Source organism: Cryptomeria japonica, chromosome 5 (genome assembly GCF_030272615.1).
Source record: "Cryptomeria japonica chromosome 5, Sugi_1.0, whole genome shotgun sequence".
NCBI lineage: Eukaryota > Viridiplantae > Streptophyta > Pinopsida > Cupressales > Cupressaceae > Cryptomeria > Cryptomeria japonica.
In genome coordinates, this window is record NC_081409.1 from 743,475,977 (window position 1) to 743,503,137 (window position 27,161).

General features: G+C 36.4%; 1 protein-coding gene across 1 annotated transcript; it reads right to left on the reverse strand.

The window, feature by feature from the left end:
- Positions 1–22,323: 22,323 nt before the first annotated feature.
- On the reverse strand, positions 22,324–26,473 carry LOC131855987 (ankyrin repeat-containing protein At5g02620-like). Its single transcript, XM_059221716.1, has 3 exons — positions 25,890–26,473; positions 23,595–24,061; positions 22,324–23,261 (listed from the first exon to the last, which is right to left on the reverse strand). Exons 1-3 carry the CDS (start codon positions 26,344–26,346, stop codon positions 22,440–22,442), a joined length of 1,746 nt encoding a protein of 581 aa, XP_059077699.1. The 5' UTR covers positions 26,347–26,473; the 3' UTR covers positions 22,324–22,439.
- Between the last annotated feature and the right edge of the window lie 688 nt (positions 26,474–27,161).

The following is a 27,161-nucleotide window of genomic DNA, read 5'->3' on the forward strand; positions in this document are numbered from 1 at the left end:
GGTTTGCAAATGTTTCAACGAATTCCTAATGAAACTATTATAGGAATCCACATTGAAATGGCTATTGCTTATTTAGATTTCAATATGAAGATCATGATGTGTTCTAATGATTAGTATGATGGCTTATGATTTAATGTCAATTTCCAGTGACTAATATTGTGTGCAGGACTTAGACCAAGATATCTCTTATAGAAGGCATTTCAATTGGTGAAGTTAGATTCTTAAATATATTACATTTTTTTTTTTAAATGAAATTGTGGTTTTAGGGCAAATTTTAGGAATATCCCAAAGGGGACATTACATTTATTCTTGATGTATACCTTCTTGATCCCTTTGTGCCCTTGGTTATGTGGCTTATCCTTAGAGCAATGTCATATAGCCCTGGCAAAACATGGCTTCCCCATCATGAACAGAATATGTGCATCTGCTTTCCTCTTTATGGCAGTGCTCTTTTTCCTTTGTCTACATTAATGATAAAAAAACGCTTATGGTATTTCATAGAAATTATTTCCAATCATTTTAGCTCTTTGTCATGGTCTCATTTATAAGCTGAGTCATCTTCAATCTCTAGAGAGAAGTTACTAGTGGGGGCTGTCTTCAAGTATTACAAAAAGCCTCTAATTTGATCTACAATACTTTTCTGCGAAGGTCATAAACGATAAACATATTAAATTCTGAGATCACCTTCATGGTTTGAGATGTTGGATGCTAGACAGAAAAAGTAGAAATGTTACAAATAAAAGAATTTTAAGAAACAGAAATTCAAGAGATCAAATAATTATACAATAAGAAATTAGATTCTAAGAATGCTGAGAGGGCAGTTTAAATAGAAATTCTTTAGAGGGTAGTTACAGGAAATGCAAATAAGAAATATGGAGAAGCAGATTACAAGCAATTGTAGCAAGGTTTTTAGATGTGGAATAATGGTTATAAACTGCAATATGCCTTCCTAGTTGCTCTTTTAGTCTGATATGATTTAAGTGTTAGTGTGTGTGGTCAAGGAGCACCTATAGTCTGGTTACCATGTCTAGTAGGTGTTTGAGTCTTAGGAGTTAGGGGTCATGTCATTTTGATTCAATAAGGTCTATTGAGTCCATTTGTAATATCATTTCATGTTTTTAGGAGGATATGTCGAATTTGGAGTCATAATTTGTAAGGTTGTAAAAAGTTGTCAAATGTTGTCATCGGGATAGTTATCCCAATAAAGTGTCATTGTTGTAAAAAAGTTGTCAATGTTGTCATCGGGATAGTTAACCTGATAAAGTGTCATTGGGATAGTTTAATCTCTCGAGATTGGAGAATACTGCTTAGCCGATTGTTGATGACTATGCCAATAGACGTCTAGATGCCTTGCTCGGTATAGCTATGCCGAAATAGGGACATCGGGGTAAGTTACTCTATCAAAATTGCATAAAATGGTTACTTTGCTTGTTCTAGTTATTTCGATGGGTGGTTAGGACCTCGGTTTGGGATTGCTATTCCGACGTCGGTGTCCAACATTGAGTTGTCAGGTCGGAATTGTTATTTTGATATTAGTGTCCAGTTTTGATTTTTCAAAGTGTGGGAGTCGAACAGTCGTGTAGCCCAATGATCTGTTGTGACCGCGGAAAAATGCAGAAATTTGGTATAAATTGTATAAGCCAACGGTTGGAAATAGTTTTATGAAGCTATATGAATTTCGAAATTTTGAATTTCTGAAACCTGATTTGAAATCATTGGCAACCAATTGGAAGTTCATTTTTCTGCAAATTACTTTGTTTCCTGTACGTGTATGGTGTTGTATGAATTCAAACTGATTGGATAGTCATATGTATAGATAGAACATTGAATTACCTTCCATTTTGCCAGTGATTTTGAATTTCTGATTCGTTGTAAGGAAGAAGTTTAGTCATTTTCACACGCTGACCTAGTTAGTAGGGTAACTAGGGTTTTAACAACAATTAAACCAATTCTTCCCCCTGTCTTGCATCAAAGTGGTATCAGAGCTTAGGTTTTGATTGGGAGTTTTGTGTGTGAAATTTGAGCAGAAATAGTGATTGCATAGAAGAAGGGCAAGATGCCTCCCAAGGGAAGTGCAGTCCTCACAAAAGAGGTGAGGCTAGTCAAGGAGAGCCAAGATGGCATGTTGGTCAAGATAGCAGCATTGGAGCAGCTTTGAGGAGAATTGGGGTTGCTAATGTGGATAGCGAGTCGAAGGAATAAGTAGGTGAGCAGGGGAATGAAGCTCCCCAAAATGTACCCCAAGAGGAACAGTTGGGGCCGGAAAAGAAAAAGTTTTTGGTGTTGCTCAAGGCTGTCAAAGGAGATCATTCTGACATGAAATTGGTCTTGCCAATGTATGTTGGCAAGATGTATAATGAAGAGGTACTGGATTGGATAGATGCCCTTGATAACTATTTTGACTTCAAGGAGGTTCCTGAGGACCAAAAGGTGAAGCTGGCCAAGACTAAGTTGAAGGGTCAGCATTGACTTGGTGGAATTACACTCAGTCGGAAAGGATGAGAAGAGGAAAGCCCAAGATTAACACTTGGGATAGAATGGTAGCAAAGGTGAAGGCCCGATTTCTACCGGCTAACTACGAGATTCAAATCTTTTCGAGACTGCAGAACCTAAAGCAAAAAGAGATGGATGTGATGACATATACAGAGGAGTTGCATAAATTGAGCCTGAGGGCAGGGCACCATGAAGATAAAGTGGAGAAAATAGCAAGGTATATGAATGGGTTGAAACATAGCATACAAGATGAATTGAGTCTAACTACCCCTAGGAGTGTAGAAGAATGTTTTCAGATAGCCACAAGAGCAGAAGAGAAGGTTAAAAGGAGGCAGGAGCAGCAGGCCAGAGGTAGAGGAAAGAACAATAGAGGAAGAGGAAACTTTGGAGGAGGTAGAACACAATTCCAAAAGCATCAAGGGGAGACTAGTGGTTAGCAAGAACAAACCAATGAGCAAAGAGGTGGATTCAGGGCTAGGAGATCTAACATGAGGCAGATTTGGAAACCAAGGAAGAGGATCAAATACATTCTTAGGGAAGTGTTTTCAATGTGGCAAAATTGGTCACCTTGCTTGAAGATGCTCGGACAAACAAGTACAAGCTCATATGGAGGAGAAAGGAGGGCACAAGTTGTTCATGCTATCATTGCTTGCAGAACCTGTGGTAGGGGAAACCTTACTCATGAGGAGGACATTGATCAAGGTCCCAACCGTCAAGGAACCACCACAAAGGAAGGCTTTGTTTAGAACCACATGTAAGGCACAAGGAAAGGTATGTAAAGTGGTAGTTGATTCTGGTTCCATTGATAATTTAGTTGCAGTAGAGATGGTAGAAAAGTTAAAACTAAAGAGGATCCCTCACCCCACACCATATAAGGTGTCTTGGCTAAATAAGGGTCAACAAGTACTTGTCAATGAGCAGTATTGGGTAGGGTAGAGTTCAGTATTGGTCCTTATGAGGATAAAATTTTGTGTGATATCATTCGCAACATCCTACTTGGCAGGCCTTGGCAGTATGATAGGGAACCCCAAGATGATGGATAGAAGAATGTCTATGTCATCAAGAAGTGGGGAGTGTCTTATACCCTTACCCCATTGAAGGAAGATGAGAGTGCAGTCCATGAAGTACCTAGTGTGATGGTGGTGAAGGAGGAGGAGTTCATGAAGGGTCTTGAGGAAGAGGAGTGTGGATATGCTATTGTGGGGAAACCAATCTCAGAAGCAGTAGATAATGACAGCAATGAAGTCCCTAAGGAGGTGCAGACCCTACTTGATAAGTATGAAGGTATAGTATGTTGGCATTTGACTGAACCGGTAAAGGATTAATTGGTGAATGTGATGAAGAGATTGAGATTCATGTTTGATAACTAAGTCTTGTGTTGTCATTGATGGCAACAATGTTTTTGTAGTCATCTAAGTCTTGGACCCTTGGTAGCCAACCTGTACAGAGGACAGTTTAATAGAGAACCGGTAATTAGGACTTCAACCGGTAAACAGAGACAGGGTTGCATTCCGGCAACCGGTACAGGCAATTCATGAAGAGTTGGATGATGCGGTTTTAAAGCAATGATGGAGACAGGTATTTGGAGCTATGTTCATAACCGCATTGGTAGATTCAACTGGACAAGCGAGTTTTGATGTACAGAGCAAGCATTCTTGAAGAACACTTAACCGGTAGTGATAGTCACTTAGATTGGTAAACCAGTACAGTTTTGTTTTTGATTTCTTATGTCGGTGGTTGACATAAGTAAGGCATGTAATGTAAGAATGTTTAGATTCATTGAACCTAGGAAATTGTTCCAAGGTTGTAGCCGACTAAGAGATGTTTATAAAAAGTGTGATGAGGTATCAAGTCGGTGTGTGTATGTAAGCGTGTGAGATCATTAGCGAAGGATGCACATTTGATTATGTGGTGATTAGTGAAGCTCTGTATTGATGTGTTGTTGAAGTTGAGGATTTGAAGCGGATCTTATCTGACACAAAGGTGTTACATGAAGATCATTTGACTATTGTTTTCTTAACAATTTGCAGCAGTAAAATCCCCTAACCGGGTAGGTCCTAACAGGCCTTACATTGTAAATCCCCTAATAGGGTAGCTCTATATCAAAGTCTTAAATCCTCTTGCGAAGTTGATCCTAACAGGTCAAAGCTTTAACAGGGCTTATCATATTAAATCCCTTAACCGGGTGACTCTTAACCGGGTCTGCTCCTAATAGGGCATACTTGTAAGACCTTAACTGGTCAACATTTCTATTCTGCAGATAGTGAATCTTGTGGGTATTAACTCCCATCGTGGTTTTTCCCTTTTGGGTTTACACATATAAATCTTGTGTTATGTGGAATTTGTTTTATTGGGCATTAGCTTATGTGGTGATATTCCTCTTATGCTTGATAATTTTTAAGTTGTTTAAGTTGGTGATCAGCTTCATATTGTTTTTGCTTGCATTGAGTCACCCCCAACTCTCAGTGCCTTATAAGTTTATCATAGTAGTGAAGGAATTACCTAATTCCTTGCCTCCCATCTGTGATGTGAGTCATCATATTGACCTAATTCTTGGTGCAAGTCTTCCCAACAAGGCAGCATACAAAATCACACCTCAACAAAATGAGGAGATCAAGAAGCAGGTCCAAGAATTGCTTAATAAGGGCTTGGTGAGAAAGAGTTTGAGCCCATGTGTTGTGCCAATTGTTTTGACACCCAAAAAGGATGGAGATTAGAGGCTTTGTATAGATTCAAGGGCTATCAACAAGATAACCATTAGATATAGATTCCCCATTCCTCGGATGGAAGATCTTATGGACAGTCTGGCCAGAGCAAGTTACTTTTCTAAAATTGATTTAAAAAGTGGCTATCACCAAATAAGGATCAAAGAGGGGGATGAGTGGAAGACGACTTTCAAGACTAATGAAGGCCTGTATGAATGGCTTGTCATTCCTTTTGGGCTATCTAATGCCCCTAGTACATTCATGAGACTCATGAATGAAGTCCTAAGAGAATGTATAAACAAGTTTGTCGTAGTATATTTAGATGACATTTTGGTATTCAGCAAGACAAAGGAGGACCATTTGGAACACTTGGATAAGGTGTTAAGAAGGTTGGATGAAGAGAAATTGATGATCAATTTCAAGAAGTGCGAATGGATGAAGGAGGAGTTGGTATATTTGGGGTTTGTGATTTCACAAGGAACCTTGAAAATGGACCCACAAAAAGTAGAGGCCATACTCAACTGGCCAACACCTAAATCAGTTGGGGAAGTCAGAAGTTTCCATGGGTTAGCAAGTTTCTACCGCACGTTCATCAAGAATTTCAGTCATATTGTGGCACCCATGATAGACACCATCAAAGGAGAGAAGAGGAGCAGATTCCAATGGACCAAGGAGGCTGATCAGAGTTTTGAGTACCTCAAGACAAGGGTAGCACATCAACCTATCCTTACTTTACCTGATTTTAATAAGGTATTTACAATAGAGTGTGATGCCAGTGGCTATGCCATAGGGGCAGTGTTGAGTCATGAAGGGAAGCCAATAGCTTTCTTTAGTGAGAAATTGATTGAAGCCAAAAAGAAGTATTCATCCTATGATTTGGAGCTATATGCCATGGTGCAAGCACTTAAAAAATGGAGACACTACCTACTGCCCAAGGAGTTTGTGGTATACACAGATAACCATGCTTTGAGTTTCCTAAACAATCAAGAGAAGTTAAGTCATCGACACATGAAGTAGGTGGAGCAATTGCAGTCCTATACTTTCACCATAAAGCACAAGAAAGGGCAGGCTAACAAAGTAGCTGATGCTTTGAGCAGGAGGACAATGATGGTACAAGAGGTGCAACTTCAAAGCGTGGGAATTGATTCTTTAAGAGGGATGTATCAAGATGATGCAGACTTTCATGAAGTGTTTTCTGTTTGTGAGCAGTCATAGGGTTCTTTTCACAGTGAGTATGCAGATTATGTATTGCAAGGTGGTCTTTTGTTTAAGGGAGCTCAGTTGTGTGCCCCAAAGTGTTCCATGAGATAGAACTTAATCAGAGAAAAGCATAGTGGCAGCCTAGGAGCACATTTTGGATGTGATAAGACATTGGATCAGGTCAAAAGGTTTTACTACTGGCCTAAGATGCACCTAGATGTGAAGAAGTTTGTGGAAGGCTATGGTATATGTCAAAGGGGTCAAGTTCTAATGCAGGGTTGTACCAACCTCTGCCCATACCTAATAGACCATGGGAAGCCAGTAGTATGGATTTTGTTTTGGGTCTACCAAGGACCACAAGGGGATATGACAGTGTGTATGTAGTTGTGGATAGGTTCAGCAAGATGGCTCACTTCATTGCATGCAAAACAACCAATGATGCCTCCCACATTGCAAACTTATTCTTTAAGGAGATTGCAAGGATCCATGGATTGCCATTATCCATTGTGTTCGATAGAGATTCAAAGTTTTTTGGACATTTTTGGAGAACATTGTGGAGAAAACTAGGAACCAATCTGACTCTTAGTTCTACCTATAATCCTCAAACGGATGGGCAGAGTGAGGTTGTCAATAGATCATTAGGCAACCTACTGAGATGTTTGACTAAGGAGCACAATCAGTCATGGGATCTAATCCTACTGTAGGCAGAGTATGCATACAATGATTCAATCAACCGGAGCATAGGGAAGAGTCCATTTGAAGTTGTCTATGGAGTGCATCCTAGAGGTATCTATGAATTGAGATATTTGAGTAGAATGGATAGGAGTAGTGCCCAAGGTGAAGATTTTGCAATAGCCATGCATGACATTCACAAACAGGTCAAGGAGACACTTGAGATGAATGTGGACAAGTATAAGAGGAAGGCAGACTTGAAGAAGAGAGATGTACAATTCAAGATGGGTGATCTAGTATTGGCACATTTAAGGAAGGAGAGATTTCCAAAGGGCAAGTATACAAAGTTGATGATGAAGAAGATAGGGCCATGTAAAGTGGTTCACAAGTAGGGTAACAATGCTTATGAGATTGAACTCGCACCGGGGGTTGCTATCTCACCTATATTCAATGTAGCAGATTTGTATCCCTATAAGGAATTTGGTTTTGTAGGTCAAAGAGAAGGAGCTGAAGATGCTGATATGGAATGTGTCAAGGACCTTCCACCTGCTCAGCCTATGCAACTTGAAGCCATTTTGGACTCGAGAAGTGAAGAGGACAAGGAGAAAAGTTTATAAGGAGCACCTAGTCAAGTGGCTAGGACTACCAAATGAAGATGCCACTTGGATGTCAGAGGAGGATATAGCACAACATGGGGTCTCAGTTGTAGATCTCATTTCATCATGAGCATGAAATCTTTCCTCTCCGGGTGTATGGTGCATGAGCACCTATAGTCTAGTTACCATGTCTAGTAGGTGTTTGAGTCTTAGGAGTGAGGGGTCATTCCATTTTGATTCAATAAGGTCTATTGAGACCATTTGTAATGCGATTTCATGTTTTTAGGACGAAATGTCAAATTTGGAGGCATAATTTGCAAGGTTGTAAAAAGTTGTCAAATGTTGTCATCGGGATAGTTATCCCAATAAAGTGTCGTTGTTGTAAAAAAGTTGTCAATGTTGTCATCGGGATAGTTAACCCGATAAAGTGTCATCGAGATAGTTTGCTCTATCGGGATTGGAGAATACTGCTTAGCTGACTGTTGATGGCTATGCTGATAGACATCCAGATGCCTTGTTCGGTATAGCTATGCCGAAATAGGGAAATCGGGGTAAGTTACTCTATCGGAATTGCATAAAATGGTTACTCTGCCTGTTCTAGTTATTCCGATGGGTGGTCAGGACCTCGGTTCGGGATTGCTATTTCGACGTCGGTGTCCAACATTGAGTTGTCAAGTCAGAATTGTTATTCCGATGTTAGTGTCCAGTTTTGATTTTTCAAAGTGTAGGAGTCGAACAGTCGTGTAGCCCAATGGTCTGTTGTGACTGCGGGAAAGTGCAGAAATTTTGTATAAGCCAGCAGTTGGAAACAGTTTTATGAAGCTATATGAATTTCGAAATTTTGAATTTCTGAAACCTGATTTGAAATCATTGGCAACCAATTGGAAGTTCATTTTTCTGGAAATTACTCTGTTTCCTGCACGTGTATGGTGTTGTATGAATTCAAATTGATTGGATAGTCATATGTATAGATAGAACATTGAATTACCTTCCATTTTGCCAGTGATTTTGAATTTCTGATTTGTTGTAAGGAAGAAATTTAGCCGTTTTCACACGGTGACCTGGTTAGCAGGGTAACTAGGGTTTTAACAACAATTAAACCAATTCTCCCCCCCTTGTCTTGCATCAGTGTGTTTTTTAATGTATGGAAATAAGCGAAATGCTTTTGAAAAATGGGGCAACTGCTTTAACATATTGTGATTATAACTTGAAGGATAATGACTAATAAATCATGAATATAAACTGAAGGCAATGACTCAAATAGATAATAATGACTATATGCTTTGAAATATTCTATATGAATCTTGCCTTTTTCTCAATCGCTTTTGAGTTAAAAGGAATAGTAACTGACAATATATCTATTGATGATTTCAATATTTGGTATTTTCTGGGTTGTTTTCTTCTTGTGGGGAGATTGTAGAGGTTAGAATGATGAAGTACCAGAATGGAGGTTTCAAGGTAGATGCTCTTTTCATTTTTTCATTTGCATCTTATCACGATGACCTTTTGTAGAGGAATTTATTGCATTACATTCATAATGTGGGGATGGGACAAATTATAGCAAGGAATCTAACTGCTAGGGTACAAGGAGGTATTTTCTTGTAAATCTTATATAACTAATTGGTGTTCTTTTAAACAGCTATAAGTTATTGTGGCTGTTGTTTTGTGTGCTTTTTCCACTATAGAAGCTGAATGAAAGCTAAATTACTATGTTACTGGGTTCCTTGCCTCAGCTTCCTGTGCTGGATCTTACGGGCACTGGTCTAGTACTGGTACGCCCCTGGGTTTGCTCAGGGTACTGTCCAGGCACCTGGGCAGTACCCTAGGCAAACCTGGGGGTGTGCCTTGGCGTTAAAACCTTGCTTTATATCTTTGGAAGATAATCTTCTAGGATGCAACTTAAATTGTTTCATTTCTTAATGCTTTCTAGGATTTTGTTTTTCTATTTAACTTTAGAAAATGGACTGTACACTAAAACTTAGAACCATTATACCTGAAGTGTACTATTTATGTTAAGAATCCAAACCGACAGAGTTCCTGGATGGCTGTGCAGTACCCTGGGCAAACCTGGGGGGGGGGAGTTCTCTGGCGTTAAAACCTTGCTTTATATATTTGGAAAATAATCTTCTAGGGTCCAATTTTAATTGTGCCAATTCTTAATGCTTTCTAGGTTTTTGTCTTTCTATTAACTGTAGACAATGGACTGTACACTAAAACTTACAACCATTATACCTGAAGTGCACTATTAGTTAAGAATTGTTATCTAGTGTGACCATTGTTCTACAATAAAGTAGCATGGAAGAATTGATGATCACAGGTTGTCCAAGTGGTCATGACTCATAATAACCAAGGGAACCCAAGAAGTATATGTGCAGGAAGAATCAACAAACTAAGAAGCATTATCAGAGTCATCTCATGGAATGGAATTTCATGTTATCTATAGGCTTTTTGTAACTGTATCTAGGCTTGACAATAAAGTGGCGGTTATTCTTGTACCACGTGCATGCATGTTATTATCTCTCATTTTTTAAGACCTAGCTATGATATCATATGTGTCCTGGCTAGTAATCTATAAGAGTTTTCTTTGCATTATTGTGAATCAGGTATTAAGGATCTTCAGCATGCACTTGCCATACACAAGGACAAACACCTTCTATTTGTTGGCATGCAATCCAAGAAACCTGACCTAATTCTGGGCAAATTTGATTGATATATATTGCTGTATTGCCATACTGGGTTTTGGTTCCCATACCTGAATTGGTAACTTAGGTAAATTAGGATAAATAAAAATAAAATAAAATAAAATGTTGATAGTAAGTGTTTATTTGAATAGGCTTTAACTTCTGTTTCTTGACGTGTAATACATCTTGAGCAAGTGGGCCGATATTGTTCTTTATTTCTGCTTTGATTGTATTTTCAATATTTTGTTATTGGGTTTCCCAGGAACCTGAATGGCGCAGTCTGAGTACTGATCCTGGTCTGGATCTGGCCTTGGTCTGGTCCCTGGCTTTGACCATTTGGTCCAGATAAGTCTCACAATCTTTTTTCATGCGAAAATTTTCTATCTATGCTTTTCTCCTGTATAAATGTTTTATACACATTATTGTATATAATTTTCCGATCTCCATTGAGAGTCATCGTAATGATATACTTGTGGATCTCTAGGTATGCTTAATGAAGTGCGCTCCACCTACTTGAATTTGTTTCTGTACCAGCCTTGACACTGAACATTGTCAGATATTTGTTGTATAATTTGCATGTTTTACTTAAAAATTGTACACCCTGCTATAGTTTATGGGGGCCAGGCACCCCCCTGATGTGGGGCCCTCTGTGAGGGATTTTGGGGGTTAAGATATTTTTTTTTGGGTTGTTATAGATGTTTTTTTGGCCCATCATTTTATATTTTCTATACAGTAATGCCACTTGATGGTTTTCTATATTGATGTGCCTATAAAAACTTGCACATGGATTAAGTTTAAAGTTTAAACGCAAGCAAAAAATATTTTGCAATGGTTGAATCAATACAGTTAGTTCTGTTTTTGCTTGGTTTTCCCTGAAATGGTTTCCTGCAGTAAAATCTCTTGTTATACTGTGAGTGTGCCATATTTTTTTTCTACTTCATTTAAGATTCTGTAAGCATTGTTTCTCTTTGCATAGGTTTGTTGGATTTTTTTCTCTTTGGACAACTCTTTTTAAATAGTTTGAACAAAACTAATGTGTTCATCCCTCTATGGTCCACGCTCGCAACCATATCCACATACCCTGTTGACCATATTTAAAATTTACATTTATTCATATACTTTCGTGCCATATTTGAAAATGATTTTCCTCTCCCTGTACCCATATATCTTGTCTCTAGGTGACTATGGTTTGTGGATTTAGTTATAACGCACCATTGAACCTTAGAGTACTCTTAGTTGTCCTAGGCTCTCTGAAATTTAGGATGAATTTTTGTACATGTCGAAATAATGGCCTGTATGGAATTGCAATTAGGACTTCAAAATGTATGAATTTGAAAATCCGCAGCACAACATCAATACTACTTTTACTTTGCACTTTCAATCAATAAAATTTGTTAGTTTATAGTTAAAACCAGAGTTAACCGGGGACGTGTCCCCGACCTGAAAACCCCTGTCCCCGTCCCGGGGACGTTTCGGGGACTTGGGGACGGCCAGGGGACGGGGGGCTGTCCCCAAATTGCCCTGTATTTTGAGGGGATGCCTGCCCTAGCTCTGGGGGACGTCCGTACGTCTCGGGGACGGCTGGGACGTCCCCAATCCGTCTCGGGGACGACCAGACGTCCGACATATCTAAGGCCATTAAAAAATATTAAAAAAATAAAAAAAGTTGTATTTTCAATTTTTTTAAATTTTTTTCTAATAGAGGCGCCCCTTATTAATTCAAATTGTTATTAAAAATAAAAAAATTAAAAGATAACATTAATTAAATTTTAAATTTATTAATTTAATTCATAATTTTGACAATGAAACTATATGGCAGCAGTGTAGCCTTTGGGCATTTTGACACACAGATTAGAAAATCACCCAAAAATCGCCAAACTCGGTGAGTCAATAGAAAAATAACACCCAACGCCTTTATTAAAGAATAAGTTTTTTTGGCCTCGCGGGGCAGACCCCGCCCTGTATCGCGACAGGGAACGCGCAAGGGGCACTGCCCCTTGACCCCACCTTGGGGGTGCTGCCCCCAAACCCCCGTTGAAAAATATGGGGGGAAACTGCGTCGATAGAAGTAGGGAAAATTTAACCTCTTTGTTTTGACATTTTGTATGTTATTTCTTTAATATCTATTATGATATGCATATTGACAACGTGAATGAATTGAAATTCTGATTTATGAATGCATAATTGCATATTGTCTATTGAGTATTAACAATGTTGTATGTTCAGAATTTACATTCTAAAATGTTTTCAACTTTTCATAGTATCATACACATGCTATAATATATATCCATGTTTTATTGTTTTCATATGAATATAATGTATGTATGCATGCTTTATCCATGTTTTCATATGAACATTTAGAATTTTGAAATTTTCCTATATATTTTAAATTTTTCCTATATTTTATATAGCCGTCCCCTTTGCCGTCTCCCACCGTCCCCAAATTTGGCAAAAAAATTTGCCGTCCTGGAAACATGTCCCACCATCCCCTGCCGTCCCCGTCCCCGTCCCCGTCCCGGAAACTTGGGGTAACATTGGTTAAAACCAATACTTCTGCTTTTCAAATTTATTTTTTTAACTTGTTACTCAGGTTTGTTGTTGTTTGTTTTAAAATTTATCTTAATAACCTAAACCCAAGATGGCTTTATAAACATCTTTGAATATAGGTATAAAATCCAAATTCTGTGCTATAACGTTACTGGAGACTGGAATCATGACTCCTTTTTGTGGACGTCCTGTTTTTCTCATTCTAAGGTTTTGGCCTCATTTTTTTTGGTGGTTTATTCTAAGTAAATGGCACTGAAAGTTTTATCCTTTCACAGGTCAACCTTTCAAGTTTGATCCTTTTACTGGTGAACCTCTATAGCAGTTGGGATCAATGTCATCTTCCTCTTTTGCTGTTAAGTAAATAGAATTTAGGTTTTGTAACTAACGCCTATGGATATGGCTCATAAGGCTATTGCCATTTTGAACATTCTACTGCACAGAAATTTATGTGATTCTGAAGAAGACAAATTTCCCCAGAACAGTGATAAGCTAGACTTGTTTTGATACTTTTTAGATGGGGAGAAGTTCAGCCTCCATTTGTATTACACTGCTGTTGTTTAGAGATCATTAAACTTGGTGAGAAATTTTTTGCTACTTATTGTATGATTAGCTTTAGAAAGCTTATTCCTTGCCTTACGCTCTATGGTTTTAGAAAGTTCATTCATTCTTTATTTTTTATGTGTAAGTTTATCCCCATTATCCTTTATGATTCTAATGTAGAAGATTACTTTCTATTCGTAGTATGCTGCTGTTGCTTAGGGCAGGTCCCCATGCGGCTGCTTAGCTTATTTTGGCTAGCAGTCGCTGCTCAATTTTTTTAGCATTAATTTGTGGAGCTGGTGGCCCCATGAATGTAAAATTTTGCTGCTTATAAAATAAGCAGTCATCTTAAATTGCATTATTAAAAGAAATATTTAATTCTAATTGGTCACATAAATTGTGGAGAAAAAATTGGAAACAAATAAAAAGAGGGAAACTGTTTTGGACAGCCACATGCCAATCTTCTCAATAAGCAGTTGCTGCTTATTTCCAGCCCCCTCTTTTTTTCAAAGCTTATTTTTAAGTTTTAAGCAAGTGCTGCTCCACTTGAATAGGAAAAGATTCCAATTTATCTTTTCCTCTTAATTAAAAATTTGCATGGGAACACTCTGGCTGCTTAATTTTAAGCAGAAATTGCACTTAAGCAGCCGCATGGGGACATGGGGTTAGAGACCGTTCTGTTTCGTGATAGTTTTTGCTCTTTGTTTTGTATGACTAGATTTAGAAAGCTCATGCCTGACCTGATTTTTCGACTTGTAAGTCTAGTTTATCTTGTTTTCAGTATCTGCAAGATTTTCTTCTCTTTCCAACTATCGATGCTAAAAATTTCTAATCAGTCTAGTTTTTGATGAAATAATTATGTTCTAAAAAATCGAAACAACTGGTTTCAACATTGTATATAAATTGTAGAATGCATACAATTACTTGGACATTTAAAGCAATCCTATTTTAGATAATTGATCAGGGTACTGTACTAAGCAATGTCTGGAGAATAATAATCTTGCGTCATTTTCTCTACAACTCCTCTGACCTTTTAGTGACCGTAAAGTGATCGAATCACTTTATGTTGCACGATTATCTCGCATCATTTTAGATGCTACTGCTTCACAACCTTGCAGATGGTCTTCTATTCATAAATACTTGGTAGGCTGCTAACAAAAACAAGTTTGTGCTTAAAGTGTGTGTGTGAGACCACATCAATCAATGTATTTCATGAACAAACATTGGGTGGCCATCTCGTATCAATCATTTTAGCTACCAGCCCACAAGAGCTTCTACTTAATCAGCTTCACCAACTATGCATAGAAACCATCCATTAGGATATTAAATATAGCAATTTTCAAAAAAATGACAAACATGCCTTTAAGTTCGTGTGCTTAAATCTACTAGATTGGATTTTTTCCTTCAACAAACATACACTCAACTTCTACCTGCAAACTTTGGATACGCCATCAAAATAGAGTTTTATCACGCATACAAAGCCCACTTACAGGCAAATACTTCATTGAATGCCACTTATACAATTCTATTAAGATAAAAATCTCAGCTTATCCATTACAATTTTAGTATCCCTTTTCACCTATTAATTAATAATTTTCAAGATAATATTTCTATCTTCAACCCTGCGTTTTCTAAGAGATTACTGTCTCTTAAGAGATTCAATCAAAGATGTTTTCCATATTCACTGTAGACACAAAAATTAAGTAAATTAATATTTAATTAATTACCTTGCGTCCCATGATTATTAATCATGTTAGCCCTTTATTATTTCCAAATTAATTAAATCACATTTAATTTATTACCCCCTTCCATCCTTATAATTAATTTATTAATTAATTATATATCTCATTTTCCTATTAAATTTGATTTATTTTAATAAATCAAATTGAACCTTAGGCAATATGTCAATCTCCCTCTTAATCCTAATTAATTAAATTAATTCACAATTAATTAAATTAATATGGTGATTCCTAGAAACCCACCTTTTAATCCCCCTTCATTAAGCTAATTAACCTAAGTCTAATCTTTTTTAACATCTATTTTATTTTTAAATGTTACACACCTATCCAAGTCCACATGCGACTCCCCCCTCAAATGACTTGCATGCACAAGTCATTTCACTTCTCCACCTCACTTTTGACCCATGGGTGCTCACACAAGTGTGAGAATTACATGCGACTCCCCTCAAATGACTTGCATGCATAAGTCATTTCACCTCTCCACCTCACTTTTTACCCATGGGTGTTCACATGTGTGAGAATGCCCTTTCCAATAGAGCTACCTTACCTCTTACACATGTCATAGACATGTCACTTTCACTAGCCCTCTATCTTTTCAACATGTGACTCACAAGTCACTTCATAGCTACCTTACCTCTTACACACCATAGATATGCCCCTTTCATGAGTTTCTCCATGTGTGAGCACACTTACTTTCACACCTCACTTCTCCTCTTGACACTTGTCACAAGGCTAAGCCTCCAAATTTGGGACCACACTCCCATTAAATCTCGACCCTCCATTTGACACTAAATCTTGGCCCTTGATTTTCCCCATGAAAAATCTATAAATTAAGGCCTCTTCTCTCATTTACATTATCCCTTCATGCGCTATCATTATGTTGTTAAGTTTATCACTCGACCATCTTTACACCATCGTCATGTTCGTGGCTAAATGAGAAACCACATCCAACCAATCATCATCATATCAAGCTACTAATCATTTTGAGGTTTGCATGTGTTTGTTGGAATAGGATAAGTTTATGCAAATTCCCTTTATAACATTTTGCATGCATTCACTCACTTCAAAAGATCAAGTGATTAGGATGTGTTTTGATAGTTATGTTAAATGTCGAATTTTCTAGGCATATGTAGAGACCATTTAAGCCTCTACTAGCTACCTTGTCGAAGGTGGGAATCACACCTTGTAAGTCAAAAGTAATTATCTACTTTTGACAGGACTTTGTTGATAGACATTCATCAAAACGGAAATTTAAAGATATGAATTTGAGATTGTCTTAGATCTTCCTTATATGCTAATTGAAGTGTCAACCAAAGGCATTACAATACCAACTTAGCCTATTTGATCCTTCCTAGGAAGCAAATTGAAAAAAGGATTAACTTGCCTTCCGAAATTTATACTCTAACATCATATTGAGAATAACACTCCAAAGGCTTTAAATGATTAAATACTTGTTTGTCATATAATTGATACTCTTATTGATGGAATGTGAGCACAATGCTCAATCAATCATCCTTCGTAAATGGATTTGATCTTTGTTATTTTGGCCACCTCATATTTACAAGAATTTATCTCTTACAAGATCTTAAAATATTCTAGATGGTTGATCCAAGTGGAGATTGATATTGCGGAAATATTCTTTGTGCATTACAAATTTTTTTTCTTGAGATTATTCTTGAAAATCAGTCTTCTTCATGGTAGATCTTGGAAAGAATCTTGCTCCTATGTTGTATTCATGAAGAAGTCAATCTAGTCAATTAAACAAGTTCTTGTCTCATCTTTAGTATCATACGATATAAAAATCCTCTCGAGGGCTATAATGCTTTCTATAAACACTCTAAGAATCCAATTAATGACATTAAATAAGATCCTATTGCTTTAAGATATGTTAATAGCATTTTTCCATAGTAGAAGAGCCTCTTGCCATTCTATAATAATACAACCTAACATTTATATCACTAGCTTCCACACCTCTTATGTACCCTTCCCTTAAGGAGGAGAGTCACTAAGTAAGAGATGGTAGATTGGAATCAACTTCAAAACCCATTCCAACTTCAAAACCCAAAATCTTATCATGATATTTCAAACCTTGAGGAACATTCATAATTATAATGTTGACTTTAAAATTGTTTATTCTTTGGTCCATAACTTTGTTCTTCATCAAGAATGCTTTTGAATATAGAAGTTTTTGCCAAGTGTGGTTCCATAACCAAAATACTGTCATTGTTTGAGATATTGAATTGACATTTGAGGTTATCTATAGTCCTTTCAATCACATTTAGAAAGTGTTTAATGTATTCAACCATGAAAGTGAAAAAAAGGAAATAGAATTTTGATGTCCACATGTAGAATTTGGTGACCAACTATAAATCCTCCATGATCTTCAAAGACGATCTTCCTAAACACATTTTTATTCTTTTTGTTGCAACTTTGGTGGTAAATCTATTAAAAAGAAACAAAGAAATAATGTGATAAGTGTTGAATTACTCATCTTTTTTAGCAATCAAGGCTAAAAATTTAGAACTCTTCTCCTTGTTAACATGCTAAAAATTAAGGCTTGGGGGGTGCATTCCCTCTCTTGCAAACCTTGGACAACTTCCTTCAATCCTGTCATTGAACCGCTCAACGTGCGTCCAGTGTGGGTTCGCCTCCCTGATCTCCCTCTTCATTTTTGGGAGCATTCTTCCTATGAGGCTATTGACAACTCTATTGGCCATTTCTTAAACACTGATGATGCTACGTCTTCAATGGACCACACTACCTTTGCCTGCATCTTAGTTGATATTGACATCTCCTCGCTTCTTCCGGGAGATGTGGTTCTCATGGTTGGGGATCGACCTTGGACTCAATTGCTGGATTTTGAGGGTCTCCCTTTTCGCTATCGAAAATGTTTCTCTACGGGTCACCTTGCTTCGGACTGCTCCATTTCACGCCATAAAGGTGCTGCTACCTGGTGGAAAGACACTACTATCGATCATTTGACCATCCATGCCGCTGATCCGATTTCGGATGACTTCTCTCGAGAGGTTGAGGTGCCTCCTACTTCTGTTGATGTTGCAATTGATTCCATCATGGCCCCTCCCGCCCCTGTAGATTCACCTACTATCGCCGTTGACTCGCAACTCTACTCTCCACCTACTAGTTTTGCTCCTGATGCAACTCCTCTGCAACAACTTGCTGTTGATCCCCTGCAACCCCCTGTTGTGTCGTGACAGTTGGTTGTTGCCCTACAACAACATAACGTTGGCTCTAATGATGGTTTCAAAGATGGATCCTCACTGCTTGAGCATTCTTTTGATGCTCCCAATGATAGTATCGCCTAGACGGTCCCCCCCGCGCTAGGTTTGGGTTGTTGAAGGTCTGATAGTTGTTTGTTTGGGGCATGTTCCCATAGGCTATTGTGTTGTATTGTCTGCAGGCTTTTTGTTTTTGATAGTCTATGACTATGTTTAAGGGTCGACGCCCTAGTTAACGCTGCTTTTTTAATAAAAAACATGCATTTTAGTTTTGCATTCCTCGAGTCTACAATATAACTTTTATTTAAAAAAATATTTAGTCTAAAACCTATCTCACACTTCTAACTTGAAAAACTAACTACATCTAATAATTCATTTTCTATTGGAGGTATTAAACTACGGAAATTAAGAAGTAGCTTAGACTTTGTCTCCTACCAATTGTTACATATTTTTTTCTATTAGAAATATTTTTTATAATTCCTTTGCTTTTTCTCTAAAATTATTAAAAGCCTTATCATTCTTTTAGTCAATGTATCCAAAAGGAACAATTGGCCTATCCTTTTTATTTTTGTTCCTACCTTCAATCACTTCAACATAATGCATGTTTTTAACAAATCTCTTCCATCTTGAATGTGTGTTAGAATTTGGTCATTGCAACCTTTTCTTTTCTTTGATGAAAATTTGATTTTCACTTTAGACGAGTTATTGAGGCTGTTATTGAACCCTTGGCCTTGTTCTAGACATTAACCAAGCCAAGTAACAGTGGGATCACAAGTGGGACTCCATCCTTGAAAGAAGCAAGATCCAAACTTGTAAGCTCAACAACCTAGTAGGAGCATATAGCTTGCAAGCACATCAACCCAACAAAGATTTGAACTTGGTGGTAGTTGAAACATTTGCAGTATACCTTTGATGTTGGCTTGATCTATAACTTGTGTATCTATATGATTTTATTTTTTCATACTTTCGTGAATACTTACTCTTTTCATTAATAGATATTCTTAAATTAATTTTTGTTAATTTATTTTCTCCCTTGTTTAAGGTTCTTGAGTTTTTATGATAGAATATATATGTTAAGTCCTCAACAATCTCCATCACTCCCAAAATTCTTCAAAATATGGTTAGCCACAAAAACTTGAATTTGGAAGGGCAGGGATAATTCTTGATCTACTTTCACATTACAATTTTAAGCTCATGGAACTCTCATTCATCCTAATGATGGATAATGGAGTGTGATCAGAAACGTTGATGTTCAAAAACTTGCACACAATCAAATCCATAAATCTACATACTTCATTATTATGGATTGTGGAAATCTAACAAAATTGAATTTTAAGCTCACTAATAAAAGGCAAGACTTATGATCCGAATTTCATAGCCTTGAATACCTATTTAAAATTGATTTAATATCTATTTAATCTTTCTAGACTCGTTTTTCATCTTGAGGTTCTACATCCACCAAGGAATGCTTTTCAACATACTTTATGCTATACTTAGAAAACCTCCCTTCTTTTTCATCTTTCAAACAATTGCATTCAAGCCTCCTCTAGGACCCATTCGATATTCTTGTTATTGATGTGATTAGTTCCTATGCAATTAAACTATTACATATGGATTTGTCATCGTGTACAGATTGATGTGAATAATTCATGCTCCTTGACTATCTCTATTATGTTTTGAGATGACTCTCTATTTTGGTTCTAGACTTATTTAGCTCAACCGTTTCTCATTGTGATTTGTTGAGTTCCACCAGTGGTGTAAATTAATTATTGTTAACTTGCATGCAGAATCAAGGTCAGCTCTTGGTCTTGCTTTACCATTAGTAACTTGGACTGAGTTACGTCTTTTGGTTCGTGGTCATGTTAGTAGAAAGGCTTATCAATTCCATATGTTTGTATAATTTTGAAAATGAAAACATACCAAGTAGGCTGCTTAGTCAACCATTGATTAGTTTTTCCATTTTTGATCAATCGCTAATCACTTTTTTTCTATTTGGGTAGTAGTTGATTGTGTAGCATTCCTACCTTTTTCTATTGTGATAAATTTTTAAACATGTCTGATTGTTATATATAGAATTTGTTTAGGAATAGGTACAAATATTTTCTTATATACCACATTGTCTCAAGTCTTTTAGATGTTTTTGCGTCAAGTTATGGTCTCTGTACTCTTGGAATATGTAGATCTTAGGATGTTTCAAATTGAAATTATGATATGTATAATTGAAATTTTGGAGTCTTTTGTATCCAAACTTAACATAATCTTGCCATTAATAAATTATGAGGATCTCAATTGCTTTAATACCTTGTTGTGCATTTGAACCAAATTATCTTGTAGTTGAATTTGATTTTGTGCATTAGGATCTCCCACCTTTGCCATCTTTGAAAATACACATCTAGTAGCGTTTATTGTTGGTGCTCCTCTTTGTATGTGCCCTATTCATGAGTTTCAAAATCATGTATTCCACCTCTCTATAATGACTTACATGAGATAATTGGGTTGCTCAATGTGTATCGTATTGTCATCGACATGTCAAATTATGGTCCTTCCATAATTGAAATATTTAGATCTTATGTTGTTTCAACTTATAATTGCAATATGTATAGTTGAAAATTTTGAGACACTTACTTTCAAAGTTATTGTAATCTTGCCATGCTAGAACTTTGAAATGCTCAATTGCTATATTATGACATGCAATTGAACATAACGATCTATCTTCTAATCCAACTCCATGGGTTGGTCTCTCCTACCCATCGTCTTAGGAAGTCCACATCCGACACCATTTGTTGTTAGTCTACTTGCATGTGTGTGCCTTCCCTATGAGTTCTAAAGCCATGAATTCCACGCCTTACCATGGTGACTTTTGTGGGATAATTGAGATGCTCAATGTACATCATAGTATCATCATGCATGTGCTCATTGACATTTTTCATACCACCATAGTCCCATAAGATAATAAATCATTCCAATGTTTCCTAACTTATCTAAATTTATTGGTGTAGTTCACACTTGTGCTAAAGCCCCTTAAAATGAAATTGTTGTTAAGAATACACAACTAACTTTTCCCTTGATATAAATAATTTTTGGATCTCTTATCCATCTGTTGAGGTAGATGTAGAAACTATATCTTCCATTAGTGACACTTGAATTTGACCCTTTTGCATCGATGTGTCCCTCATTATCATGGTTACACTCACAACCATAATCATGACCATCATACTCATCTTTCTTTTCCTTAGCACCATCTTTGATCACATCATCCTCATCATCGATCTTGCTTATTATTTGAGTTTAGCTTGTTCAAATAAGGATTGAACACTAAATACTTGTTTTCTAATCCTTTTGTTTTGTCAAATTTATTGTCCTATTCAATGCATAGGTCTTTGATTGGGATCAATGTCCAAAATTTCCATGTAACAATCATGTATGTCTATTTTTTTAGAAAATAGAAAATCATGTGTAGGCACCAAGTCAACTACAACCAATTTTTAGTAATAAAAAATGGTTAGCAATCAATCAGATTGCTCAACAACCATGATTAATTTTGTGAAAAATACAAATATGCTTTACTTAAAGGTCCTTCCATCTTAAAGAGTAAGTTTTTATATTTATGCATGCATGTTTTTTTCATATAAATATTATATATATTTTGTCGTAAATTAATAAAATATTTTTCTTTAATACAATTATTATAAACTTAATATATAACTTAATCATCAAAATTTAAGTATTATGCTACAAAAATGTAATTCAATTTGAATCTTTCCATAATAATACCATGTGTGATTCTATGCCAAAACAAGATATCTAAAAATGATTTAAAATTATATTACAAATAACATTTAATAAGCTCTATTATTTTCATTAAATATACTTGAATTTATAAGTTGCAACACAATATTTAAAACAATTGTAGAACCTTGAAAGGATTTCGCTTCATATAATCCAAAATAACAGAAAGTGGAACAAAGTATTGTTAAAAAATCAAAGATTATGCTATTGTGCATGCTTCTTCTATATAGAAAGCATTTGATCATATAGTGATATAAACAAAAATGATAACAAGTACAATTGTAGTCACAGGGAGTGTAGAAATGACGACCCGTTTAAGTTCCCACTTGAGTCTTGCTTGTCTCTCATTTGTTGCACGAAAGTTATATTTAAATAGCCATGACAATGATAAGAACACAAGTGCAAGTAATGGTGCCAAAAATGTTATCACAATCTCACCTGTAAATATCGTTTCATATTCCTTCTTACGGTGCTTGTTCTGCAATGAATCAAGTTTACGAGGTATTGTGACTAGGATGGTGGCACTTAAGAATGCAAGACATGTAGAGACCATTGCTATCCCCAAGCTTACCATTGATAATTTGGCTAGTGCTGACCGATCTGCAACAAGTTTTGTCTGCAGTCTTTCTCGAAAAATCCAAGCAATCACTACTGTCATGGATGCAAAGAAGGCAAGACAATCTGAGAATAAGAATACATGAAAAACTGTTTCTAATGACATACTGGCAAGACCACTTTCCTTATCAGTTCCACCAGGTATTTGGAATACAGCTGCAAATGTCACTGTGGCAATGAGTGATGCCACAAGTGTGTCTACATCCAATATTTTGCTCTCAATGCCAGTTTTATTAGTTGTTTGTTGTGACTTCCAAGGAGGTGATTCAGATCTACAATGGCAGACTAAACTTTGTGTAGCACCATGATCTTTCAAACGTTGAACAATATTACCAAAGTTTGGCTTATCTTGAGATACTGCATGTAATGCTATGTCCAATGGGCTTAAACCTTTATTGTTGACAAGATCTGCTTTTACTCCAGGAAATGACAACAAGTAGTCTACAAGCTGCAACATTGAAAAAAAATAACCAATTTATATTCTCATACACATCTCATAAATACAATAAAATTATTAATAGGCATAAATAACATATTCTTTTTAAAAGATCAAGATTAAACATATTATGTTAATTTTAAAAATATTTAACCTAAATTATAATTTTTTTTGAAAATTGTTACTCTTTATTAGATTAAAAAATACACAATAAGTTACAGATATTAGATTTTAAGATTTCCACAATCCAGAATTCTAAATTGACAGACATTTACCAAAAGCAATGAAATTATGGAGAAAATTGATAGAAAAGAATGAGGAGTATTTGAGTTAGAAATAGCTAACCAGGGGATCCACTCCATTCATGGCGGCCAAATGCAAGGCTGTATTGCCCCAAATGTCATAGTCATAGCTCACCAGTTTGGCGTTAGTTTCGCCCTCATTTTCAAATAGTAACTTCTTGAACACAAATAGTTGGTCATATTCCACAGCAAAGTGCACAACAGTTTTAAGGCAGGTGCTTCGTATCTCAACACAATCTGGCATTGATGTCATGAATACATCTATAATATCTCCATGGCCCTTCATGGCTGCTATGTGGATTGCACACCGTCCAAATTTATCCTTCTTTGTCATTAAGCTCTTATGCCAATCATTCAACTCAGGTCTTAATATCTCTTTGACAATCTCCTTATGTCCACCATGAACAGCTGCATGCAATGGGGTGACACCCTTTTCATCCCCTATCAGCAGCATGAAAGGCATGATATCTAAGCAGAATCTAGACTCACCGAGTATTAGCTTTACTACATCTGCAAGCAGGAATTAGACATTTAGTTTTATGTATATTTAGATTTTAGAGCAAAACAAAGTAATAAATCAACAAAGACACAAATGTGTGAGCTGCTAGCACACCCAATTAGGGGGACCCTACATGTCATAAAAAATTGAATTTTAAAAACAAATGTTTTTCCTTGAGGTTTTTAAAGATACTGAGACTCTTTGGAAACTGCACTCTTTTGGTCTTTTAGATAAATTATTAACTTCATCTGGAAGTTTAGATGTCGGGTTGTTTTTTCTCATTTTTACATTCTACAGAATTTTCCTAGGTTAAATTCAGATTGTATTGGAATATTACAAAACATTCAAGTACAAATTAAGAAATTTCAAGACAAAAGCAGAAATCCAATTCCGAAGGGAGTTCAGATTGCTGGCATGATGACAATAGTGCATATGTTTATGGAGAAAGACATTCCTCATCACGAGGATATGATTGATTATGCTAGAGATTTTTGATTTGGAAAATTAACCTGATTATGTTGGGGGATTGATTTGGAAAAATTACAGATCGGAGAATGATGGTATGTTCAACTAATAGGAATGCTCCAGATCAAAACAATGTTTTGGGGTGTATTCAGGGGCTGATATTCTTTGTGCTACCTCAAGTGAAAGCTCGATTCAGAGTACAGTTTCTTTGTGCTACCTCAAGTGAAAGCTCGATTCAGTGTACTGTTTCTTTGTTTGTTGCTACAGGTTGCTGATAGTTTTTCCTAATTGTTTCAGTCTGACGGTTGTTGCAATTGCATATCATTTTCCTTCTGATTTTTGGTACCTGCAGCTGCTGTTCTGTTGCTGCTACGCAGCTCCCTTTTGTAATTTTTTTTGTTGCTTTGCAGCTCTTTGTTAATTTTTGTTGTTGGTTTGGAGCTTTTTGTTGCAATTGTTTGTTTTTTAATAAAAAAATAAAATTCAAATGAATTAAGCTGTTTGATATATTCAAATTTAACTTTTTAGGATACTTGTTCAAAAAATAAAATTGAATTGTTCCATGCCTTCCAATGGCACAGGGATTTTAATTAAGTAGGTAGGCAAACGCCAATTTTTAGGATTCGATTAAGTGGCTGAAAACAATCATGAATAGCCAAACAAATGAAAAAGTTATAGAACATTTGGTATGACCATTCAAACAAATAGCCGAGAATCTTGGTAAACAGGTGAACAGCATACAACAGGCTGGAAAATAATCATAAAGACTTGGTCTAGCAAGTCAATTTTTAGGTGTAAGTAGTTTCTGGACTCAAGAGTCTAACATTAATAGAACAATAGTGTCTAACATTAATAAAACAATTTTTAGGTGTAAGTAGTTTTTGGAGTGTGTGACATGAATAGAATGTGATTTGAAATGATATTAAACAAATTTTACACGATTGAATTTAAAAACTACTTTATCATTATGTATATGTTATATAAAAAAAATCAATATGACTTGGATCCCTGTAAGTAACTTCTGTACACTGTTTCTCCTTAAACCCTTTCTTCAAACTACCTAAACTGTGCTAGCTAACAATACATCCAAATGATTCCCCACACTGTAAATCAAATGGCAGAAAGAGTAATACCAGTACCAATACACCCATTTGATTCACCAACTATAAATCGAATGGGAGAAAGAATATTATGGAGGAATTTGAATGGCAGTTGTTACCGGTTTATATGTAATCCCTGACCGAATCCTAGTTTCAGCTAACTCTGCCTCTACCCATAATTAAGATCATGGCTTCTGATACTCTCTGGATTTATTCCATTTAAGTACTGATTTATTTTTAGAAAAGCAATATCAATGTATGTGTGAGAGCATACCTAGATGTCCTGCATAAGCTGCAGTGTTGAGGCATGTCTGACGGTCCTCCCTTGGCCAGAAAACCAGAAACAATGGCGTGGCTTCTAGCAAAAGCTCCGCTGCTTCCACATGACCGTGCTCTGAAGCTATTATCAGGGCAGTCTCTCCAAACTGATTGCGCCTGTACACAGCATACTTGTTAAACTTAAGCAGAGTTTTCACAACCTCAGGCTTACCCTTCTTAGCAGCTTCATGCAGCGCCGTATTCTTATCAGAATTACGAGCTGCAGCCAAGCAGGGCTTCACACTAACTAGCCATTTAACAACATCCAGATGCCCTTCTCTTGCAGCGATGTGCAGAGCACTATTTCCTTCAAAAGTAAGCCCCCTGGTCACATGCCGCTGGTTCTGTCCATATATATCTTGCAGGACTTTGAGATCGCCCTTTCTGGTAGCGACGAAGAGATCACGACGCATTTTTGTGATTAGGGTTTCCTTTTCTAATGCTTCCCCTCTTTCCCCTGCTACATTTTATACTGCTTCTATATGATACGGACGGGGAAGCCTAGCCTTGTTAATAATTTTAAGCCACATGAAGTCATTTACTTTCACGCCCATCAAAATGAGACAATTGTGAAAATTATTAAAATTTAATTATATAATTTTGAATTGACTATTGTACGGGTTTTGTTCAAAAGATTATTCCATCTTTCATTTGGCAGTGTCTTCTGTTTTTGAAATGAATTCATCAGAAAGTCCGTAGATAATTTTAAGCCAAAGGATGTCATTTACTCTCCCGCCCATCAAAGTGAGACAAATCAGTATCTCACAGTACCATAAAAAATATTTTACCTTTGTTCAACTTCATCTGATTACCAAAAAGCAGAAACAAAGAAGGGACTCCTAATAAGTTAAAAGGAGTCTCTTTCTGTGAGCTGGCCAATCGGTCAACATACTCTCAATGTTACAGGGTAAAATATAAATTACAAACATACAATCTAATAATGTGTTCCTGCATATTTTGTACAATGATGTGGTGGCACATATACCTAACCACAGTTGATATTGGTTATTGGGGTGCAAGCAGAGAGAGACATAGTCAAATTTACTGTTTTGTAGGCTGCATATTCCCATCAAATATTCGAGCGACCTTTCAATTTGTACTTCCTATTTTATTCACGGGTCAGATTTAAAAGTCAAGTCTACGAATTGTGAGATATTTTAATAGTAATTTACTAATTGTATTTTAAAGAGTCAAGTCTTCTCATTTTAAAATTCGGTCTTATATTATT

Excerpts from the sequence above, each read along its gene's own strand:
- LOC131855987 (XM_059221716.1), bottom strand. The coding sequence starts at position 26,346 with ATGCGTCGTGATCTCTTCGTCGCTACCAGAAAGGGCGATCTCAAAGTC. Across the intron at positions 24,062-25,889 it reads AGCTTATGCAGGACATCTAG|ATGTAGTAAAGCTAATACTC; the intron begins GTATGCTCTCAC and ends TCCTGCTTGCAG. Across the intron at positions 23,262-23,594 it reads TGAATGGAGTGGATCCCCTG|CTTGTAGACTACTTGTTGTC; the intron begins GTTAGCTATTTC and ends TCAATGTTGCAG.